The sequence below is a fragment of the Mandrillus leucophaeus genome, unplaced genomic scaffold, assembly GCF_000951045.1.
Source record: "Mandrillus leucophaeus isolate KB7577 unplaced genomic scaffold, Mleu.le_1.0 Scaffold224, whole genome shotgun sequence".
Classification (NCBI taxonomy): Eukaryota; Metazoa; Chordata; class Mammalia; order Primates; family Cercopithecidae; genus Mandrillus; species Mandrillus leucophaeus.
In genome coordinates, this window is record NW_012102299.1 from 4,417,566 (window position 1) to 4,436,158 (window position 18,593).

Here is an 18,593-nt window from a genome sequence, read left to right on the forward strand (position 1 = left end):
TCATCTGGAAGCAGTGGCTCACGCCTGTAATCCCAGCACTTTGGGATTCCGAGGCAGGTGGATCACCTGAAGTCAGGAGTTTGAGACCAGCCTGGCCAACATGGTGAAACCCCATCTCTACTAAAATCCAATTCTTTAATAAGAACTTCCATGATTGGGCACGTGTGTATGTTTTCATTCATTCTCTCTCCCTCTCACACTCCCTCTTGCTTTTTGATTCCTTAAATATGCCATGCTCATTTCCACTTACAGATCTTCAAAGTGTTGTTTTCCTCTATCTCTTGGCTAAAGGCTTGTCCTGTTTAGTGCTCAATCTTCAGTGCCTAAGAAGAGTGACTGTAGTAGGTACTTAGTAAATACTGGTTAAATGAATGGGTTGATTAATGAATGAAGGAAGGAAGGAGATGACATAGCCATCAATCGCATAGCAGGGATTAAAATGGTTAAATACTCCATGTTTATGAGAATCTAGGTTTAGAATTATTGTTAAGAATTACTGTTAAGGTTTCTTATAGAGACAATTAGGTTATAGCTATCAAAAATTAGACTAGGAAGTAGACTGAAAATTAATATGTCAAATGACCAATTTGTGTCACACCCAGTTACTCAAAATCAACTCAGTTCACCTAAATTCAATACAACGATCTCAGTTACTGAGGATATTTTCCCAAAAGTTTTGTTTTCTTTTGGATCTCTGCAAGATCCAGTTGCCTAAATTTTTGGAATGTCAGTTTTATGTGTGGTTCACCTGTTAATTGCTATTTCTCTACACTTGATCTTGTATTTGGAAACGGCAGATTCTTCCTTTATTATAGTTAACTATGTTGTGGTTGTGGTGGGATATGCATCCTGCTTTTACTCCCACATTGGCCTCTACAGCTGCTTCTACCAATGGCCACTGAACAGTTTTGGCCAATGTCCTAGATCTGGTTTAGGAAGATTGACCGACGATTTCCCACAGATGAGCATTTAGTGATTTGCTCAAGGTCACCACAGCATGTTGGTAACTGGAAAAGAATAGAGATCTCATAACTCAGGTTCTTTAATTTTTAAGGCTCAAACTTATTAAAAACATATTAATTGCACAGTGTCATTTAAGATATAAAGAAGGCAAGGGATATACCTAATAAAAGTAATATGACAGTTCTCACTATATAAATTCTTGTCTGGTTCAAAATTGTCCTAAATTAGGAATAAAACTGGCTTTTTAAATAGCAAATGTATTAGAAAATCAGAATATTTGAATTTTAGAGTTTGACATTAACAGTTGGGGAAAAATACAAATGGCTCCTGAATGCGGTTATTTATTACCAGCCCTGCTGTGAAACCCTAAAGGATACGTTTCTGTCACTCCTGTTTTGCTGCTATTTATATCCACTTTGAAAAAATATTCCCATTCAGATTTTGAGTTCTTGGTGGGTATCTTTCACCTTTACCTTTTGCTTGTCACTTGGAATTAAAAGGAATGTGTATTAGAAAGTAAATAGAAATGCAAATGGTAAGTTGAGGAGGAGAAAACAGTTGAAGGTTGTTTGTTTTTGTTTTCTTAAGAAATAAAACAGCTGGTTATTTATTTCTAACATGCTAATCAAATAAATAGAACTCATTCTTCCTTCACATCCCCTGGACTGGGGTTAATAACCAGTGGGCTTTAGGGATTCTATGAGCTGTGCTATAAATCATTCAGTTAGCCAAGTTATGCAAAACTGGCACATTGCCCCACACCAGAAAATGCACATTTCCTTCCTGTTGTGTTTCGGGGTCCCTCTGCAAAATCATCAAGATCCAAGCCAAACTCAGACTACACAGGGAACCTTTTGAAAAAAAGGCAGTTGTGGTAAATTAAATTGCACAGCTATGAGATCAAATGATTTTATCATCATCCTCAAAAGAACACACTCAGCACAGGCATGAAGGAACTATTCTTTCTGGAAAATACATCCATCTTCATTGTAAAAATCAGTCAAGATGAAACGTAGGAGGCATTTTCTTCTCTGGGACATTCACCACTTGTGTTTCCTCATCTCAGGCTTTGATAAGATAGAGTCCAGGGCCAAAGGGGGCATGCAAACCCCAACACTTCAGGACCCTGCAGCAAGAAGAATGGGAGCGACAGAAAGGGGAGTGAAGAGAAATAGGAAATAAAATGCTCATTTAAATTCCTTTCATCCTTCTTCCTAGTTTACCAGTCTCTGGTAAAGAATATACAATATCCCTAATATTCGAATATACAATGTCTAGGCAATAGACTAATTTATAACTGTGTAGAATAGGTTTCTGACCAATAGGCGTAAAAAACAAAAAGAGAGTTTTTATTTCTCCTTTAGGACAGATTGGCTTGAAAATGTGAACAAAGAAAAAGAGCATTTTTGCTTCACTTCTCAGCCTGAATTTCCCACATTCGTGGTTGTTTCTTTTTCCGAACTGTTCCTTAACATTTCCTAGCATCTGAACTTCCATTTCCACTTCCAGGGCCCTTCGAACCATCTAAGATATCCAAAGAGGGGCCCCAAAGTTGTGAAATATGAAAATGACATTCAGCTGGGTGTAGGTGGGGGAAAGTGGACTGTGGGGTATAAAGAGTGTGCATGGGAAGGGAAGAGTGAGGTACAGAGAACAGACTGTGAGCTAGATAGAGGATTTGGAATCTGTGGTTGTTCTAGTGATCACTGATCAGGAGACCTTGGCAGGTCAACTACTTTCTTTGTAAAAAGGTTTTGCAGTCCGGAAGTGAGGATTAGGGTAATTTTGCTCTCCGAGTGTGGTGAGGTGAGGAATGCCCTGTGTCACTGTGACTGTGACGTTGACGTTTGGGGACTCAGCAGCCTGGAGGAACACATGTGTTGGCTCTTGTCTTCCAGATCACTACATGCAGGTGCTTGTTTGTCAGCATGAATGTGTGAGGGAACTTGCCACCCGCCCTGGCCGCCTCTCACCCATTGAGAATTTTCTTCCTCTGCACTATGATTACCTACAGTTTGCCTACTATCGAGGTAAAGCGTGGATCATCTGTGAAGACTTCTTGGGGGGTTGTGGTTCGTCACTACAGACATCACATTTTTGTAATTTAGCGTCCAGACTTCTTCAGTTTATTATCAAAGCAATAGGAATGTATGCATTTCTTCTCTCCTGAGCCGCAGGACAAGAAGAGCAGAAGGGGAAATCACCAATGGGCAAAGTACAAAATGTAATGCTGTGATAATTTACTGAAAATTATACTAGATTGACATTTTGCATGATTTTTTAGACTTAATATTTCTTAACTCAATTTAAAAAGAACTTTGCAAAATCCTCTTCCTTCCCCAAAACAAAACATTATTTATTATCCTGGTGTTGATGGCACACAATGAATCATGTGCTGAAGTCATAAACAGTGAATCAAAGTTGAGAGAGTTGCTTAATTTTTATCATTCTTTTTAAAAATCAGGGTCGTCTCAGTATATATATGTGTGTGTGTGTGCACGCATGTATGTGTGTATAAATACAAACACATACATGTATTTATATGTATTTATACACATACACGCACGCACACACACATATATATACACACATACATATATTGTAAATTTCCATTAGAAGAAATCCAGTGTTGTGACATTTTTCAAAACAAAGCATACATTTACAATTTCCCTTGTAATAGCTAAATATTTCTGTAATGAAAAGTTTATATTGGAAACATCCTTGTTAGTTCCTTTTAGTAGTTTGCTACTGTTGGATTTGCTCTAATTGTATAGTGAGGGATTTGAGGGGCTTCCTCCAGAACATCTGGGACTCTATGAAGGACTTTACATTAAAGTACCAGTTTATCACAAACTGCAGCCATGAAAAATAACATTTTAAAAGCACTTACATTACTCATACGTTATGTACAAAATGGTACATTACTGTTGCAAAGGTCATCTTCTGGATGTTTACTTAACCCAAATTCAGTACAAAAATCAGAATTAACTCATACAGTTCTGTTTATCTGTGTTAAAGAATAAAAGTTGTCAACAAACATCTTCAGATAAAAACTTGGTAATTTGTGCAAAACAACTAGCACCAAAGCAGACCAAAGGTAATAACTTTTGAATACCTGAAATAATGTCTTTTCTTTTATCTGTGACTGTTCCTGCTTTTTCTGCTGAGCCTCAATTTATCTTCCCTCTTATCCATGTTTAATGCTGACTTCTGTAGACATGTTGATGGCCTCCCTTTAAAATCCTTTGGACAGACCTAAGCTGACTCTAATGCTGCAACTCCTTTGTCTTTCAGTTGGTGAGTATGTGAAAGCCCTGGAATGTGCCAAAGCCTATCTTCTGTGCCACCCAGATGACGAGGATGTCCTAGACAATGTGGATTACTATGAGAGTCTGCTGGATGATAGCATTGACCCAGCATCCATTGAGGCCAGAGAGGTGAGACCAATGTTTTGAAAAGAAATTCTTGATTCTGCATGTGTTCTGGGAAGAGGTGACAAAAATGTAACCCTGGTCTTAAAGATATCTAACAATTTAGCAAAGGTTCTAGAACTCAGTTCTTTCAAATTTTATTTACGCCGGAGGCACATTTTTATTCACACATGCTAGCGTGTGAAAGTATGTTGAGATGGGGTCATATCTTGCAACTCTGAATGTTTGTTAGCTCACTTGTGACTATCTAATGAAAATATTGCCACCTGAACATTTATCATATCTGTTACCTGTTATTTAAATAAAAAATGTCTTTCTTTACTTATTTTTCTCTAGGATTTAACAATGTTTGTGAAACGTCATAAGCTAGAATCTGAGCTGATCAAATCAGCTGCAGAAGGTCTGGGGTTTTCATACACTGAACCGGTAAGAGGAAAGATGAAATGTTTATTAAAATAATGACTCAGTGGAATTCTTTTTATGTTTTTATTAGTTGCCTCCATTTTTGCCATTTACCTCAAAAAGCTAAGATTTTCGTGCCCTCCTTGAGGTAAAAATAGGGGTGGGAGATATTTACTCAATATATCTGATGAACTTTAAAAGACTGATGGATTTCCACATCTGTCATTCCATGTTAATGAGGTCCAAAGTCAAAAGCAAATCTATTGGGTAAAAGTGTTTTGTGTGTAACTCATTTGCCCCGGGAGTGTTTCGTTTTCCTAAATTCCAGATCTGGTGTTTTAGTTTTTCTTTTAATGCTTGTATATTACCTAAACATTAAAGAGAATTCAAAATACCGTCAGTCACAATCCTACCACCCATCATGCTGACTTCACCCCATTTTTTCATGTTGTCTTCTAATCATTGTCTATATGAAGACTTATCTTTTGCAGAAACATATGCTATGGTATAAAGAGATCTGTATTCTGATTTTTATTTAGGAAGATATCATAAGAAATTTCTACATTTGTATAACTTTAAAAGGTATTTTTAGATACATTTTAGTATCTAAAAAGTAGGTAGAATTTAGAATTTTAGATAGGTAGAATTGATGTACAATAAATAAATGAACTCTTCTGCTGAACATTTGAATTATTTCTGATTTTTGAATTATACGAAATGCATTAAGCATTTTTCTCTATTGAACTATGTCCTTAAAATAAATTCCTAAGAGTGGAATTATTCTGTCATCAAAGGGTATAAGGTTTTAAATTTCTTGAAACTAAATTGCTTTTCTAAGAGAATTCTCTTAGAAATTATTATTAATTTACAATTATATATATACTCATATATGATTACTAAGAGAATAAATAATTCTCTTGGAATTATTTATTTGCACGCTATTTTAATACTAACATTATCTCATGTGGGAAGATTTAGTGACTCCTCTAAAGTCTCATACCTCACAACAGATTGAACAGGCGTTTGAATCCTAGTAATGCACAAAAGTACCATTTTACCACAAATTTATCAGCAGTAAGAAATAACATTTTAAAATCACTTTTATTATTTATATATTATATATGAAATAATACATCATTTTAACTTATAATTTTTTGATGACCAGCAAGAATAAACCTTTTCACGAATTAACTATTTTTCCTCTTCTTTTAATTATTTGGCCATGGGTTTTGTTCATTTATCCATTGATTACTATGTAAGTTCTTCAAATGATATACAAGTTAATACATTTATAAAATTATTTATAATATGTCCATTTACAACCTTTTTTCATTTCTTATGTCATGTTTTTATAGGCACACTTTTTAAAATGGGTTAATTTTAATGTACTATTTCCAATACAACACCTTCTAATATATTAATATTTATATCTGGTCTTACTTATTATTCTTTAAAAATTGTGTTATCCAAGAGACCTTAGAATATGTTGTTTACTAATTTCATGATATATGCAGATGATTATTCAGGCTGGATTTTGTTTGTTTGTTTTATTCAGAAAACATAAAGAAGTTGAACTGAATACTCTTTGAAATGTTTTTCTGCCACCAAATTCCAAGTCACTTTCTTGGACAAAAGGATGGATATCCAGGCTAATTCCATACTATTTAAAACATTGATTTGTATTTCATTTTGTCCTTGCCAAATCTCCACTAACTTTAGCCTTCTTTTGCATTAATCTATAAAATATAAATATATTGTATCTTTACACAATATACAAAATTCCTAAATTATAGATCTTTTGAATGTTTTGTGCATATTTTATTTTACCTTAATTCTGTAAGTGATGTTTTAGTGACAAAATTCCTGCATTTTTTTTAATCGATTCAAAACAGAATTATTGGATCAGGTATGGAGGACGACAGGATGAGAATCGGTAAGTCCATTCAGAATACAAACTGGTTTTTTTATGAAGAGAAATACTTAGTATCATAACCTATCATAGAGAAGTGTAGCTCTATGAAATAGGCAAGGGGATATAGTAAAATAATTGTAAGCTGTGAGTTAGGAGTTCTGCAGCCGGGTCCCAGCTCTTCCTGCCACATTTTTGTAACCTTAGGTAATATATCTTCTGCTTTCTGGGTCTCATGTTTTTTTTTTTCCTTCCTTCCAGAAAAAAAAGAGTTAAATCAGGCAATCTCTATGTGCTAACATTCCATGATTCCAAATCTGAGAAGATTGGATATTGTTTTTGATTTATTAACAGAAAAAACTATGAAATGGGTTTTTTGATGGTGAATTCCCTTACCGTATTTACTTGAAATAATGAAGTTCAGAAAGTTACACTGCAAGCTAAAATATTAGGTGTCACTAACTGAATCAGAAATCAAGAAAGCTCATTATTTAAGGTGACAAAAGTCAATTTACATCTTTTAAAGAACTGAAACTCAGAAGGTTAGAAACACCTGCTTGAGATCACATGGTCCAGCTTATTGATTTTCAAATTGGGAAACTGAGGTCCTGACAAGGCAAGCAACCTGCTTAGAGTCTCATCACAAAGGAAGGACAGATCCAGATCTGCTTCTTAGAATCTTGAGGTCTTTCACTAGGCTTCAAAAACTCAATCCTTCGGTGGCATAAGATAACTTCAAGAGATCCAAGAATGTATATACACATTTGGATTTGTTCGATTTTTACATATATAAAGGACAGCCTGCTATCATTTGTGCATTTGCAAATGACAAACCTGAGTCTTCTTTCTCACAATAGTCAAAAACTACTACATTATGACATAATTGATTTCAATCCAACAATTGTTCAATGATGCACTCCATGTTCCAGGCCCCATTGGACACTCTGAGCATTATAAAGATGCGCATGATAAATTTTTCCTACTTGAGATTAGAGACTAATCTGAAGAGGGTTACATTATGAATACAATTAATTGTAATAAAGGTTGCTAAGAAGAGGAGTGAAATAAGGCAAACTCACTGAGGAAATAGAGAACTTCATAGAGGCAGTGACATTTAATTTGACTTTAAAAGACTGGTGAACTTGTGTACAACAAAATACACAATTTAGAGTCATAGACTACCTGGGTAAAGTATTCTTTGCCTTTGAGCATCGTTTTTCAATGACAAATTGCCATTTTAAATTTTTTGAATGCGCAGGGTCCCTTCAGGGGTCAATGTAGAGGGAGCAGAAGTTCACGGATTGTCAATGGGAAAAAAGTTATCACCCAAGATAGATCGAGACCTAAGAGAAGGTAAGTAGCTGTGGGCTTTTACTCTATAAAGGAGGGGAAGGGGAAGACGGGGCTTGACCAGTTCTTTTCCAGATCAAGGAAGAACCCACTTTCTCTAGAAAATAAAGAATAGGACTAAACTACTACACTCCCTAGTAGTCTGAAAGCAAGATTACAAAAAGAAAAAGAATGTCTTAGATTTGTGTATTATTATCGTAGGTTTCCAAAAGAAAGAAAGAAAGAAAGAAAGAAAAAAAGCCTCCAAATTCACTCCCTGGTCTGTTTCCCAAGGAATCTTGCATGGTCATCACCATTCTCAGAATACCGGAGGCTTAGCAATTTCCTATGGCTTACTTCTGTTACACAGTCAGTAAGAGCTAGGTAGTGTGGGACAGACTGTATATCAGAGGAACTTGGAGAGGAGACCAGCCACATGGGATATTAGATTAGTTAACCTTAGATGCTTGAAACATGTAGATCTGAGCAGGGCCTTCAGAGAAAGCAGAATGTAGTAGGATGCATGGATGTAGAGGGAACCATTCTAGTGGTTAAAAGAAACTGAGCAAAGGCACAGAGATGAAGCAAGGGAACATTATGTGCCTACTCATGTAAGATGAAAATTAGTGGGGACACAGGTGGAATGTTGCCGAAAACAGTTTTTAAGTAGAGCCAAGCATTGTTAGATTAATAAAAACTATTAACAATAGTAATGCTAACAGCAGTAGTAATTCTTAACAATTATTATTTCCATATGTTTTATGATTTCCCAGCAAATTTGCACACAATTTATTTATTTGCACACTATTTTAATACTAAACAGCATCTCATGTAGGAAGAGTTAGTGACTTCTCTAAAGTCTCAGAAGCTCAGAACAGACACTTGAACCCAGACCTTTGACCCAAAATCCCATTTTCTCTTCTTCACGTGCTGCATGAAACAGAATTGTGTAGTAACAAAAATGTATCACCTATTGATTAAATAATTGCAAGACAACAAGAGGCTTTCAAAATGCTGCATTGGGAAGAAGTACAGTACTTCTTTCCCCAGGAGACCTTGTCAGCACATTCCTCTGATTTGAAAACTTTTGGCTCCCTACAACTCTCACATTTCCCATCCCTTTCCTTCCTTAGCTTCCAAGTCAGTTTGAAGCAGTAAACAGGATAATATGCTCATCTAATCTGACCTGGACCTCAGTTTGCAGCCACAAAGCCCAAGCTGTTTTACAAATGCCAGAGAGCTTCATGGTCAGCCAGAGTTCATGTTGCCTTTTAGGCTGAGAAATCACCCAGGAAGTTCATGCCAATAAGCCAACACATTGCTGTAAATGTTTGGGAAACTCCAGGACAGTTGCCAGATTTCAAAGCATTTTTTTCCCCCTGGCTACCAGGGAATCTGGTGTCCAGCAACCGGCTGGAAGGTTAATAGAAGAGCAGGACAGAAGACTACATGTGATGGAGAAGGATCATGATTAATTGGGCTACCCAAATCTACCACTTCTACAGAATTGTCTAGGTCGAAGTGGCTAATGGATTGTAGGATGGAATGTTTTCTGGGAAACTACTGGTCTGAAGGAAAAACAAACAAACTTTTTTGCCTACCACACTCTCATATTCAATACAAAATACTTCTGTGGCCAGGTATGTGTGAGGTTTCACCCACACGCACCAGTAATTCTCCAGTGGATAGCAACTGAGTGTGAGATAATCCAATTCAGTTCTGACACTGTCTGGAAATAGTGTCAGATCCCACAGGTTAAGGGCTTAGCCCACAAGACTACTCCCATTTCAGATGCCTATTGCAAGTATAAGATGTTACCTGTACTTCTGACCAACCTCTTGTTGACCAGCTACAAACCAGTGTTCCCGTGATCCTGATTTTGGGTTAGGTTAATTTGCTAGAGCATCTCACAGAACTCAGGGGAACTCCTGTGTTTACTGGTTTATCACAAAGGATGCAGATGAACAGCTAGATGAAGAGGTACATAGGGCAAGGTATGGGGGGATAGGAGGAGGAGCTAGCATGCCCTCCGTGGGCAAACCACCCTCCCAGCATCTCCGCGCGCTCAGCAACCTAGAAGCTCATCAAATCTTGTTGTTCAAGAGTTTTTATAGAGCTTGATCTGCAGGCCCCAAACTCCTTTCCCAGAGGCCTGTGGGTGGGGCTAAGGTTTCACTTTCCTAATCACTTGGTCTTTCTGGTGACCAGCCCCATTCTGAGTCTTTTCAGGGTCCCTACCCTAATTCACCTCATCGGCATAAGCTTAAGTGTGATGAAAAGGATCTCATTATGAGTAAAAATGGACACTCTTATCCCTTGGGAAATTCCAAGGGATTTAGGAGTTCTGTGCCAGAAACAAGTGATAAAGACCAGCATATTTCTTATTATATCACCACTAAAAAGCCTGTTGTCCAGTCATCAGATACCTAATTAGGATCTAAATTAAGAACAATTGCAGATAGAGACAAAGTTTCCAACCAGAAAACACTTTCATATCTTTTTTTTTTTTGAGATGGAGTCTTGCTCTGTCCCCCAGGCTGGAGTACAGTGGCATGATCTTGGCTCAGTGCAATGTCTGCCTCCAGGGTTGAAGCAATTCTTCTGCCTCAGCCTCCTGAGTAGCTGGGACTACAAGTGTGGGCCACCACACTGGACTAATTTTTGTGTTTTTAGTAGAGACAAGGTTTCACCATATTGGCCAGGCTGGTCTCGAACTCATGACCTCATGATCCTCCCGCCTCAGCCTCCCGAAGTGCTGGGATTACAGGCATGAGCCACCGCGCCCAGCAACATTTTCATATCTTAATTTCACTAAAATGGGATGTCAGGGAGGCATGTGTCGCAGAATAAAGTATACTTCAGCTTTTCTCATCTTCCCCAAAGATATTGTCATCTACTCTGGATGCCTAATAGTGTTTAGTATTTAGTATTATTCCTACTGGACAGCTCCTAAGCATTAAGATGGGGTGACTCAGGGCTATTTACATCCCACAGTGGCTTCAGTCCATGAAACATGCGTGATATGGTACGTCACTAAAAAACATTGCTCTCACTTGTCCATTCTCCTTTCACTCACCGGATTTATTTTATTTTATTTTATTTTATTTTATTTTATTTTATGTTTCTGAGACAGAGTCTCACTCTGTCACTCAGACTGGAGTACAGTGACGTGATCTCAGCTCACTGCAACCTCTGCCTCCTGGGTTCAAGTGATTCTCCTGTCTCAGCCTCCCGAGTAGCTGGGATTACAGGTGCATGCCACCATGCCCGGCTAATTTTTTTATTTTTATTTTTTAAGTAGAGACGGGGTTTCACCATCTTGATCAGGCTGGTCTCGAACTCCCGACCACAGTTGATCCACCTGGCTCGGGCTTTCAAAGTGCTGGGATTGCAGACCTGAGCCACCATGCTCAGCCCACCCACCAGATTTTTAAAGGTTGTGATGGATATGATTCCAGAGTCAGTAGAGGGATAGTAGAAACAATGTTGAATAAACCTGGAATCGGGAAGCTTAGTTTCTGGGATTATCTTAGTCTGATATGCTCCACAGTGATGAAGATCTAGTGACTCTATTTCTCCGGGCCCTATGATTTTTATCTATGAAAGAAGGATAGTAACTGTTTTAAGATGGTGAATATAAAAAGTTCTTTTATTTATTTATTTATTTTTTTAAGAGTCAGAGCCTCGCTCTGTTGCCCAAGCTGGAGTGCAGTGGGGTGATCTTGGCTCACTGCAACCTCCGCATCCCGGGTCAAAGTGATTCTCCTGCCTCAGCCTCCTGAGTAGCTGGGATTATAGGCACGTACCACCATGCCTGGCAAATTTTTTTTGTATTTTAGTAGAGATGGGGTTTCACTGTGTTGCCCAGGCTGGTCTCGAACTCCTGAGCTTAGGCAATCTGCCCGCCTCAGCCTCTCAAAGTGCTAGGATTACAGGTGTGAACCACCGTGTCTGGCCCTTTTTTTTTTTTTTGTTAGACTGTGAAAGGCTGAATTCATATAAGGGCTTGTTAGCCTGCCTATCCCATCATGCTTTGTATGACACTATCGAATTTCTGATAAAGTGATTCTTCTTGCCATGAGCCAGACAGGGAGTACAAGGGAGTACTTTCTTAGATGATCCCTTTTTGTTGCAACCAGAGAGTCAGAGCCAGGCACATACTTTATGAATGAGAGAAGAATTAAGTTGTTTGACTAAATCTTCTTGGACTGTGGTTAAGAATTGGCTGAAGCCATCAAATCAGGCCCCAGAAACCACAATTTATTGGACTACATTTTAATTTTTATTTTCATGTTTTCCTCTGGTGTGCTACTAGTCATATGTAGGCTGGTTGACTTGTCTGTTGAATGATAGGGTTTCATTTATCTTTTTTTCCTTTTGGTTAGTGGATGGGTAGGGGATCATTTTTGTTAAATGTACATGTGGGAAATATCTGTGTAAAATTCTATACTTACTAATATTAATGATTACGTTAGCTACATGAAAGGCAGATTTCTAATGCAGATTCTCCTGGAACCCAAAATTCAGATATTTAAGACTCCATGTTGCATTCTTCCTTCACTTGATCTTTGCATGTTACTTATGAAATGCTAGGAGAATTGTCTATTTCCCAGTAGCCTTCTCTTAAGGCTCTATGCTTATTAAGGTGTCTCAGTCAGAACTTATTACAGTATTCCAAGTGTAGCCTGTTAATTCAACAATAATGATAGTAATGATAATATATACTCATAATGGAGCTTAAGACTGATAGACATTTTCCTAAATATTTTAGTTTTGCTAACTTTCAAAATAATATTTTGAAAATAAGCTAATTATGTTTAAAATAATACACCTTCAATGTAGAAAAAGAGAAAAACTTGGCAAAGTATAAACCAACTTAATTCACTAGATCTCTCATCTGTCTTTCATTTATATTTTAGTTTTATATTAGCAAATGCTTTTCAGTGAATCTACGAGTATCTCATCTTTCTTGTTGAAGGAACATTTCTTTTTATATTTCTAAATTGGAATGGAATATACAGTTCACTTTTCCAAATATTCACGGGAAGGCCTATCTCAATTTGACTACAAATCTTAATCAGCTACATAGATTAGAGCAGCCTTTTCCAAATTGCCTTCCATGCTAAGATGTTTTGGGGGGATTTTTAAAAGACTACTTGGCTGGGCGTGGTGGCTCATGCCTCTAATCCCAGCACTTTGGGAAGCTGAGGAGGGAGGATGGCTTGAGTCCAGGAGTTGGAGACAAGCTTGGGCAACATAACAAGACCCTGAAAACAAAACAAAACAAAACAAAAACAAACAAACAAAAAAACACAAAAAACTAGGCATGGTGGAATGTGCCTGCAGTTCCAGCTACTTGGGAGTCTGAGGTGGGAGGATTACTTGAGGACAGGAGGTCAAGGCTGCAGTGAGCCATGATGATGGTGCCACTGCACTCCAGCCTGAGTGACAGTGAGACCTTGTCAAATAAATTTTTTAAAGACTACTTTTTTATTGTTGTGAAAAAAATAAAAATATAGCAGCTTATGAAAATATCCATTTATTATCTCATAGTTTCTGTGGGGTAAGAGTCTGCAGAGAATGTAACTGTGTCCTTGGCTGGAGGCTCTCTCACCGGTTTCAGTCAAGCTGTTGACCAGGGCTGAGGTCTCTTCTGAGGCTTGACTGGGAAGGATCTTCTTCCAAGTTAGATAACAGAATTCAGTTCCTAAAAAGTTGTTGGACTATGGCCTTTTAGTTCCTAGTTGGTTGTTGGCTGGAGGATGCCCTCTATTTCTTGCTATGTGATCCTCTCCAGTATGACCACTTGCTTCACAGCCTGCCAGCGGAGAAGGCAAGAGACTGAGTCTATTAGCAAGATAGAAGTTGCAATCTTATGTAACACAGTCACAGAAATGACACCTAATCACTTTTGTCATATTCTGCTTAGAAGTAAGTTCCAGGTTCCACTTGCACTTGTGGGAAGCAAATTGCACAGCTGTATGAACGAATGTCGGGAGGCAGTGATCATTGCAGTCCATCGTAAAGTCTCTGCTACAGGAAGGAAGTTGGGGAGTCAGGGAGGGAGAGCGTTGTATTCAATTAAGGCTAAAAACTGCTGCATATTATATCACTGTTTAGGACATTAATAAGGCTGTTCACATATTAAAAGTTCTGAGACATCCTCTTATATTTTATTTAACCCAGTACTTTCCCAGAACTTTCAATGAAACAAAATTTGAGAAATAGTGAATTGTAGCAAAGCATATTTTTCTATTCAACTAAAAGATGTGATACTGAAAGAGGGGGCTTATGGATATATTCTCGGGTTCCAAAAATTCCATATTTATAAATTTTGATCACAATTTTCAAAAATTAAGAGAAGCAATTAGGGGTTACGTAAGGGATCAACTTCTAGCCAGGTGGTATCCTGGGATTCCATAGTTCAGTGGGCACAGTCATGGTCATATTGACACCAATTAATAACACTTCAGTGATTAAAGACTAGAAATAAATGAAATACAATGAACTTATAAATAATGTATTAGGCTCAGGTGAAAGCTGATATGGTTTGGCTGTGTCCCCACCCAAATCTCACCTTGAATTGTAATAATCCCCACAGGGCAACTGCAGGGCCAGGTGGAGATAATTGAATCATGGGGGTGGTTTGTTCTCCTGGTAGTGAATAAGTCTCACCAGATCTGAAAGTTTGATAAACGGGAGTTTCCCTGCACAAGCTCTCTTGCCTGCCACCATGTGAGACATGACTTTCTCCTTCTTTGCCTTCCGCTATGATTGTGAGGTCTCCCCAGATGTGGAACTGTGAGTCCATTAAACCTCTTTTTCTTTATAATTACCCACTCTTGGGTGTGTCTTTATTAGCAGCAAGAAAATGGACTGATACAAAGGCCAAAATTAATCATGGTACATTAAGATTGTGTAGTAGTTTAACTAGAGAAACGTTGTGGTAGAATAGTAATTACACACCAACAGTACTATAAGGAATCCTGGCTCAAAAGAACCCAGACCAGATCAGTGAGTAGAATATTCATGTGGAAAGTAGCTTTTTATTTTCAGAAAAATAACATTAACCATTTCATTTATTGATTGGAATTTAGTTCATTTTATGGTCTTGCTTTTATTTAGTCTTATAAATTGGTTTGGGTACTGTATGAAACTACTAAAATAAATAATGCGTACATAGTTTTATGATTGCGTATATAGAAGTAAAATTAGAGTAAAAATAATTTGTCAGCACTGGAGCTCCTTAGGGAACTTTTGCTTTAACAGATAAATGAACATTATTCCAGATTGAGAAACACTGCCTCATTCTTTTAATATTCCATTAATCATGAGCTGTAGTGAGTCTTTTATCCTAGCTAGACTAATAAACATTTAGCTCGTGCTCTTCCCTAGGCTGACTAATCTGTTTTATAGAGATAAAGTAGACATCAATTTCAATTGTCTCTTCTTCCTCCAACAGAAGTGTTTTAGGCCAATGTGTTGGTGACCTTTGCTAGACCTGGGGTGGCAGGGAGTTGTGCCTTCCCTACCCCTACTGTCCTTATCTTGAGCTGTTGCTATGGACAAGCACGCATCAGGCCCCTTGGGAGTATGCTAAATGGTTAGAAGCAGTGTTTTCTTTTCTGTTCGATTTTCTGGTTCAAAATGTCTGCACTATGCTACATCAGGAGATTTCCTCTCTATCACAGGCTTTGTCCTTCAGTCCTACTCTATGAGAGAAGGACTTTGTCAGGTCTGGATTTTGTAATTTCACAACCTAAAATGTGATCCAAAAGCATCACCCTCTGAAGAGCCTATCTGGAGCTAATGTTATAAACTTGTGGTCTCTCTCTGGGAAGAGAGTAGGTGCCTAAAGGAAACCCTCCTGTGCGGAAATAGAAACATGAAGATTTTGCCTAGAGAACAGAGAAAAACACTCCAAAAGCAAGACAACCTAGGGTCAGTTATGTGGTGGGAAGAAGACTGAGGAGTCGTCAAGTGACTCCTGACTTGGGTGTGACTACCTGAATTACCTGGTGAAGGTGTTGCTCTAGACACCAGTGAAACTGAGGTGTGCATGTTATACCTGGGGACCCAAACATGCACTCTATGGTGTTGTGACAGAGGTATGAATGAGGGACTGTGAACAAGGGTGGGCTTTCTCAGAAGAGAGTCCCATGAGATGCCCAGTTGACTTTTTGGGATCAGCATTAGAAACAAACGCAAAAATAGTTCTATCTCTCCCCAAATAATGTACACATGTAATATTATTATGATATTATGAGGAAACCTAATAGTCAGACATCTGCCTTTCTCCTGAATCTATATTGTGTTTATCAAGCTCCCTAATTTGCAATTTGTCTTTGCATTTCTAAATATTCATGAGGAAACGAACTCACTCGAATTGCACATTGAAAGCTATTTGGTATTCTGTGCTTCCTTTCTGGGGACAGAGGTAACAGGGAAGACGATGTGCTCTGTTCCTTTAGGTGGTCCTCTGCTCTATGAAAACATCACATTCGTCTACAACTCAGAGCAGCTGAATGGGACTCAGCGGGTTCTCCTGGATAATGTCCTGTCGGAAGAACAGTGCCGGGAGCTCCACAGTGTGGCCACTGTGAGGACTGGGAGAAGGAGGGGAGCTCACTGCACTGGTCTGCCAAGAAGCTGGAACTGCTTTGGTCCTGGTCTCATCTGGAGCCGAGGAAAAAGCCCTGAGATATTGCTTTCTTTCGGAGAAAGACATAAATTATTTTTGAGGAACTTTTATAGCCTTCGGGTTGGGATTATTTTAGTTCTCCCAGGTGGGATCTGGAATAGCTACTGGCATATTTCCTAGGCCAACAGCCATCTAGCAAGGTCCTTGCCCATCATATAAAGTTGCTGGATAAATCCTTTTATTTTAATTAAGAATTAGCCAATATATCAGTAATTTACATTTTTTTTTTATTTCCATAAAAGGTGATAGTATTTGATAATAAAAATGTAGAATGAAGATTAAATAAAGATGTCTCTTTTAATTAAAAGAAATAGTTACCAGCATCTTGGAATAAAATGGAGATGGTTCTTAGCATTGACTAGAGTTCTCAGCTTTCTGGCAACCAAAGCAGAAAATGACCCAATGAATTCATAGTTATCATTGATGAAGTATCTTCTTGTATTTGCTTCCAGGGAATCATGCTTGTTGGTGATGGATACAGAGGAAAAACTTCACCCCATACACCCAATGAAAAGTTTGAAGGTGCAACTGTCCTGAAAGCACTCAAAGTAAAGTCTTAACTTCTTTTGGGTTTGAATTCCTTAGTGTCAGCCTAAGGCTTCTGTAAATGGCAGATATAGGAAAGAAAAAAGTTTCAAATATGTACCTATCAGAACAGTTGAAGAAAGCAAGTGTGAAATGGAACCTTCATTGTATTTAATCATTCCTCCATTCAGCCATCAACTTATCAAACTTTAGATTTCCTGACAAAAAATATACAAGCCTTCTTTGTAAGATCATGATCTAAAAGTGAAAACATATTCAAACAAGTAATTATTCTCTACTGCAGGAAGGGTTGTTAGAGAGGACAGTAGAACATATTATAATAGAAGAGAAGAGGAACCAAGCAGCTTTTAGCTTTCCATCTGCTATTGCGAAGTTTATTCCAATGGCACAATGTCCTAACCGAAATCCACAAACATGTAGTAGTCTTCCCATTAGTCAGTGCAGACATGATAATTCTGTGTTGGCTCAATGCAATGTAGTGCCTGTTTTTCTTACATCCTCCAATGAACCCATTTGTTTCTCATGTTTTTTTTTTTTAGTCTGGTTATGAAGGTCGAGTCCCACTGAAGAGCGCTCGTCTGTTTTATGACATCAGTGAAAAGGCTCGAAGGATTGTAGAATCTTATTTTATGCTGAACTCAACTCTGTATTTTTCCTATACACACATGGTCTGCCGAACAGCCCTGTCTGGTGAGATTCCAGTCTGAAATGGTTCCCTTTTACCCACATTACATTGGGAAATGAAACAAGGTGAAACAAAGCTCTACAGCATGGTAGATTAATATTTTAGATGAATTCTAGATTTCTAAAACAAAAGTAGCTTATGAACTCTCATTTTGCTTCTCTCTTTTTCTTCATTTTGGTTTTCTGAAGTTCCAGAAAACCCTCATTCTGAACATTTTCCCTTCCAAATCAATTTTCCCCAATTGCTGAAGTCTTGAAAAAAAGAAAAATGCTCTTCTGCTGTAGGTTTGCCATTTTGAGGAATCAGGAACGTGGAAATCACAGTCACCATGATGTCTACCAGCATTAAGTGGAAGCATAGAAGATGAAGGGATGATTGCAAGAAATAATCTTAAAAAGACAGAGACCTCCTCAGTCCCTGCTCAACATTATTTCTCCTCTATGTCTTATGCCCCCGTGAATGGGGCGGCGGGAGGAGAATGATGTCACAGTAGTAGACTTTTACACTTGGGAAGTTTTAGCTGAATTAAATCTTTTTTTTTTTTTTTTTTTTAATTTTTCACTTCCTCCCCATTGTTTTGCTGCCCTACATGAGGTACAACCCATGAAATGCATGGAATTTGTTCAT

The 18,593-nt window shown here is 38.0% G+C and overlaps 1 protein-coding gene across 1 annotated transcript in view; it reads left to right on the forward strand.

Annotated features, from left to right (window-relative positions):
* The window catches only part of P3H2 (prolyl 3-hydroxylase 2), a 183,045-nt gene extending 165,057 nt beyond the window's left edge, over positions 1–17,988 (forward strand). Inside the window, exons 4-11 of the mRNA XM_011981357.1 lie at positions 2,862–2,993; positions 4,258–4,400; positions 4,731–4,820; positions 6,689–6,729; positions 7,964–8,058; positions 16,506–16,633; positions 17,188–17,283; positions 17,821–17,988. Of these exons, the coding sequence (XP_011836747.1) occupies positions 2,862–2,993; positions 4,258–4,400; positions 4,731–4,820; positions 6,689–6,729; positions 7,964–8,058; positions 16,506–16,633; positions 17,188–17,283; positions 17,821–17,988 (893 nt within the window). The remainder of the gene's footprint in view (positions 1–2,861; positions 2,994–4,257; positions 4,401–4,730; positions 4,821–6,688; positions 6,730–7,963; positions 8,059–16,505; positions 16,634–17,187; positions 17,284–17,820) is intronic.
* Positions 17,989–18,593: the final 605 nt, after the last annotated feature.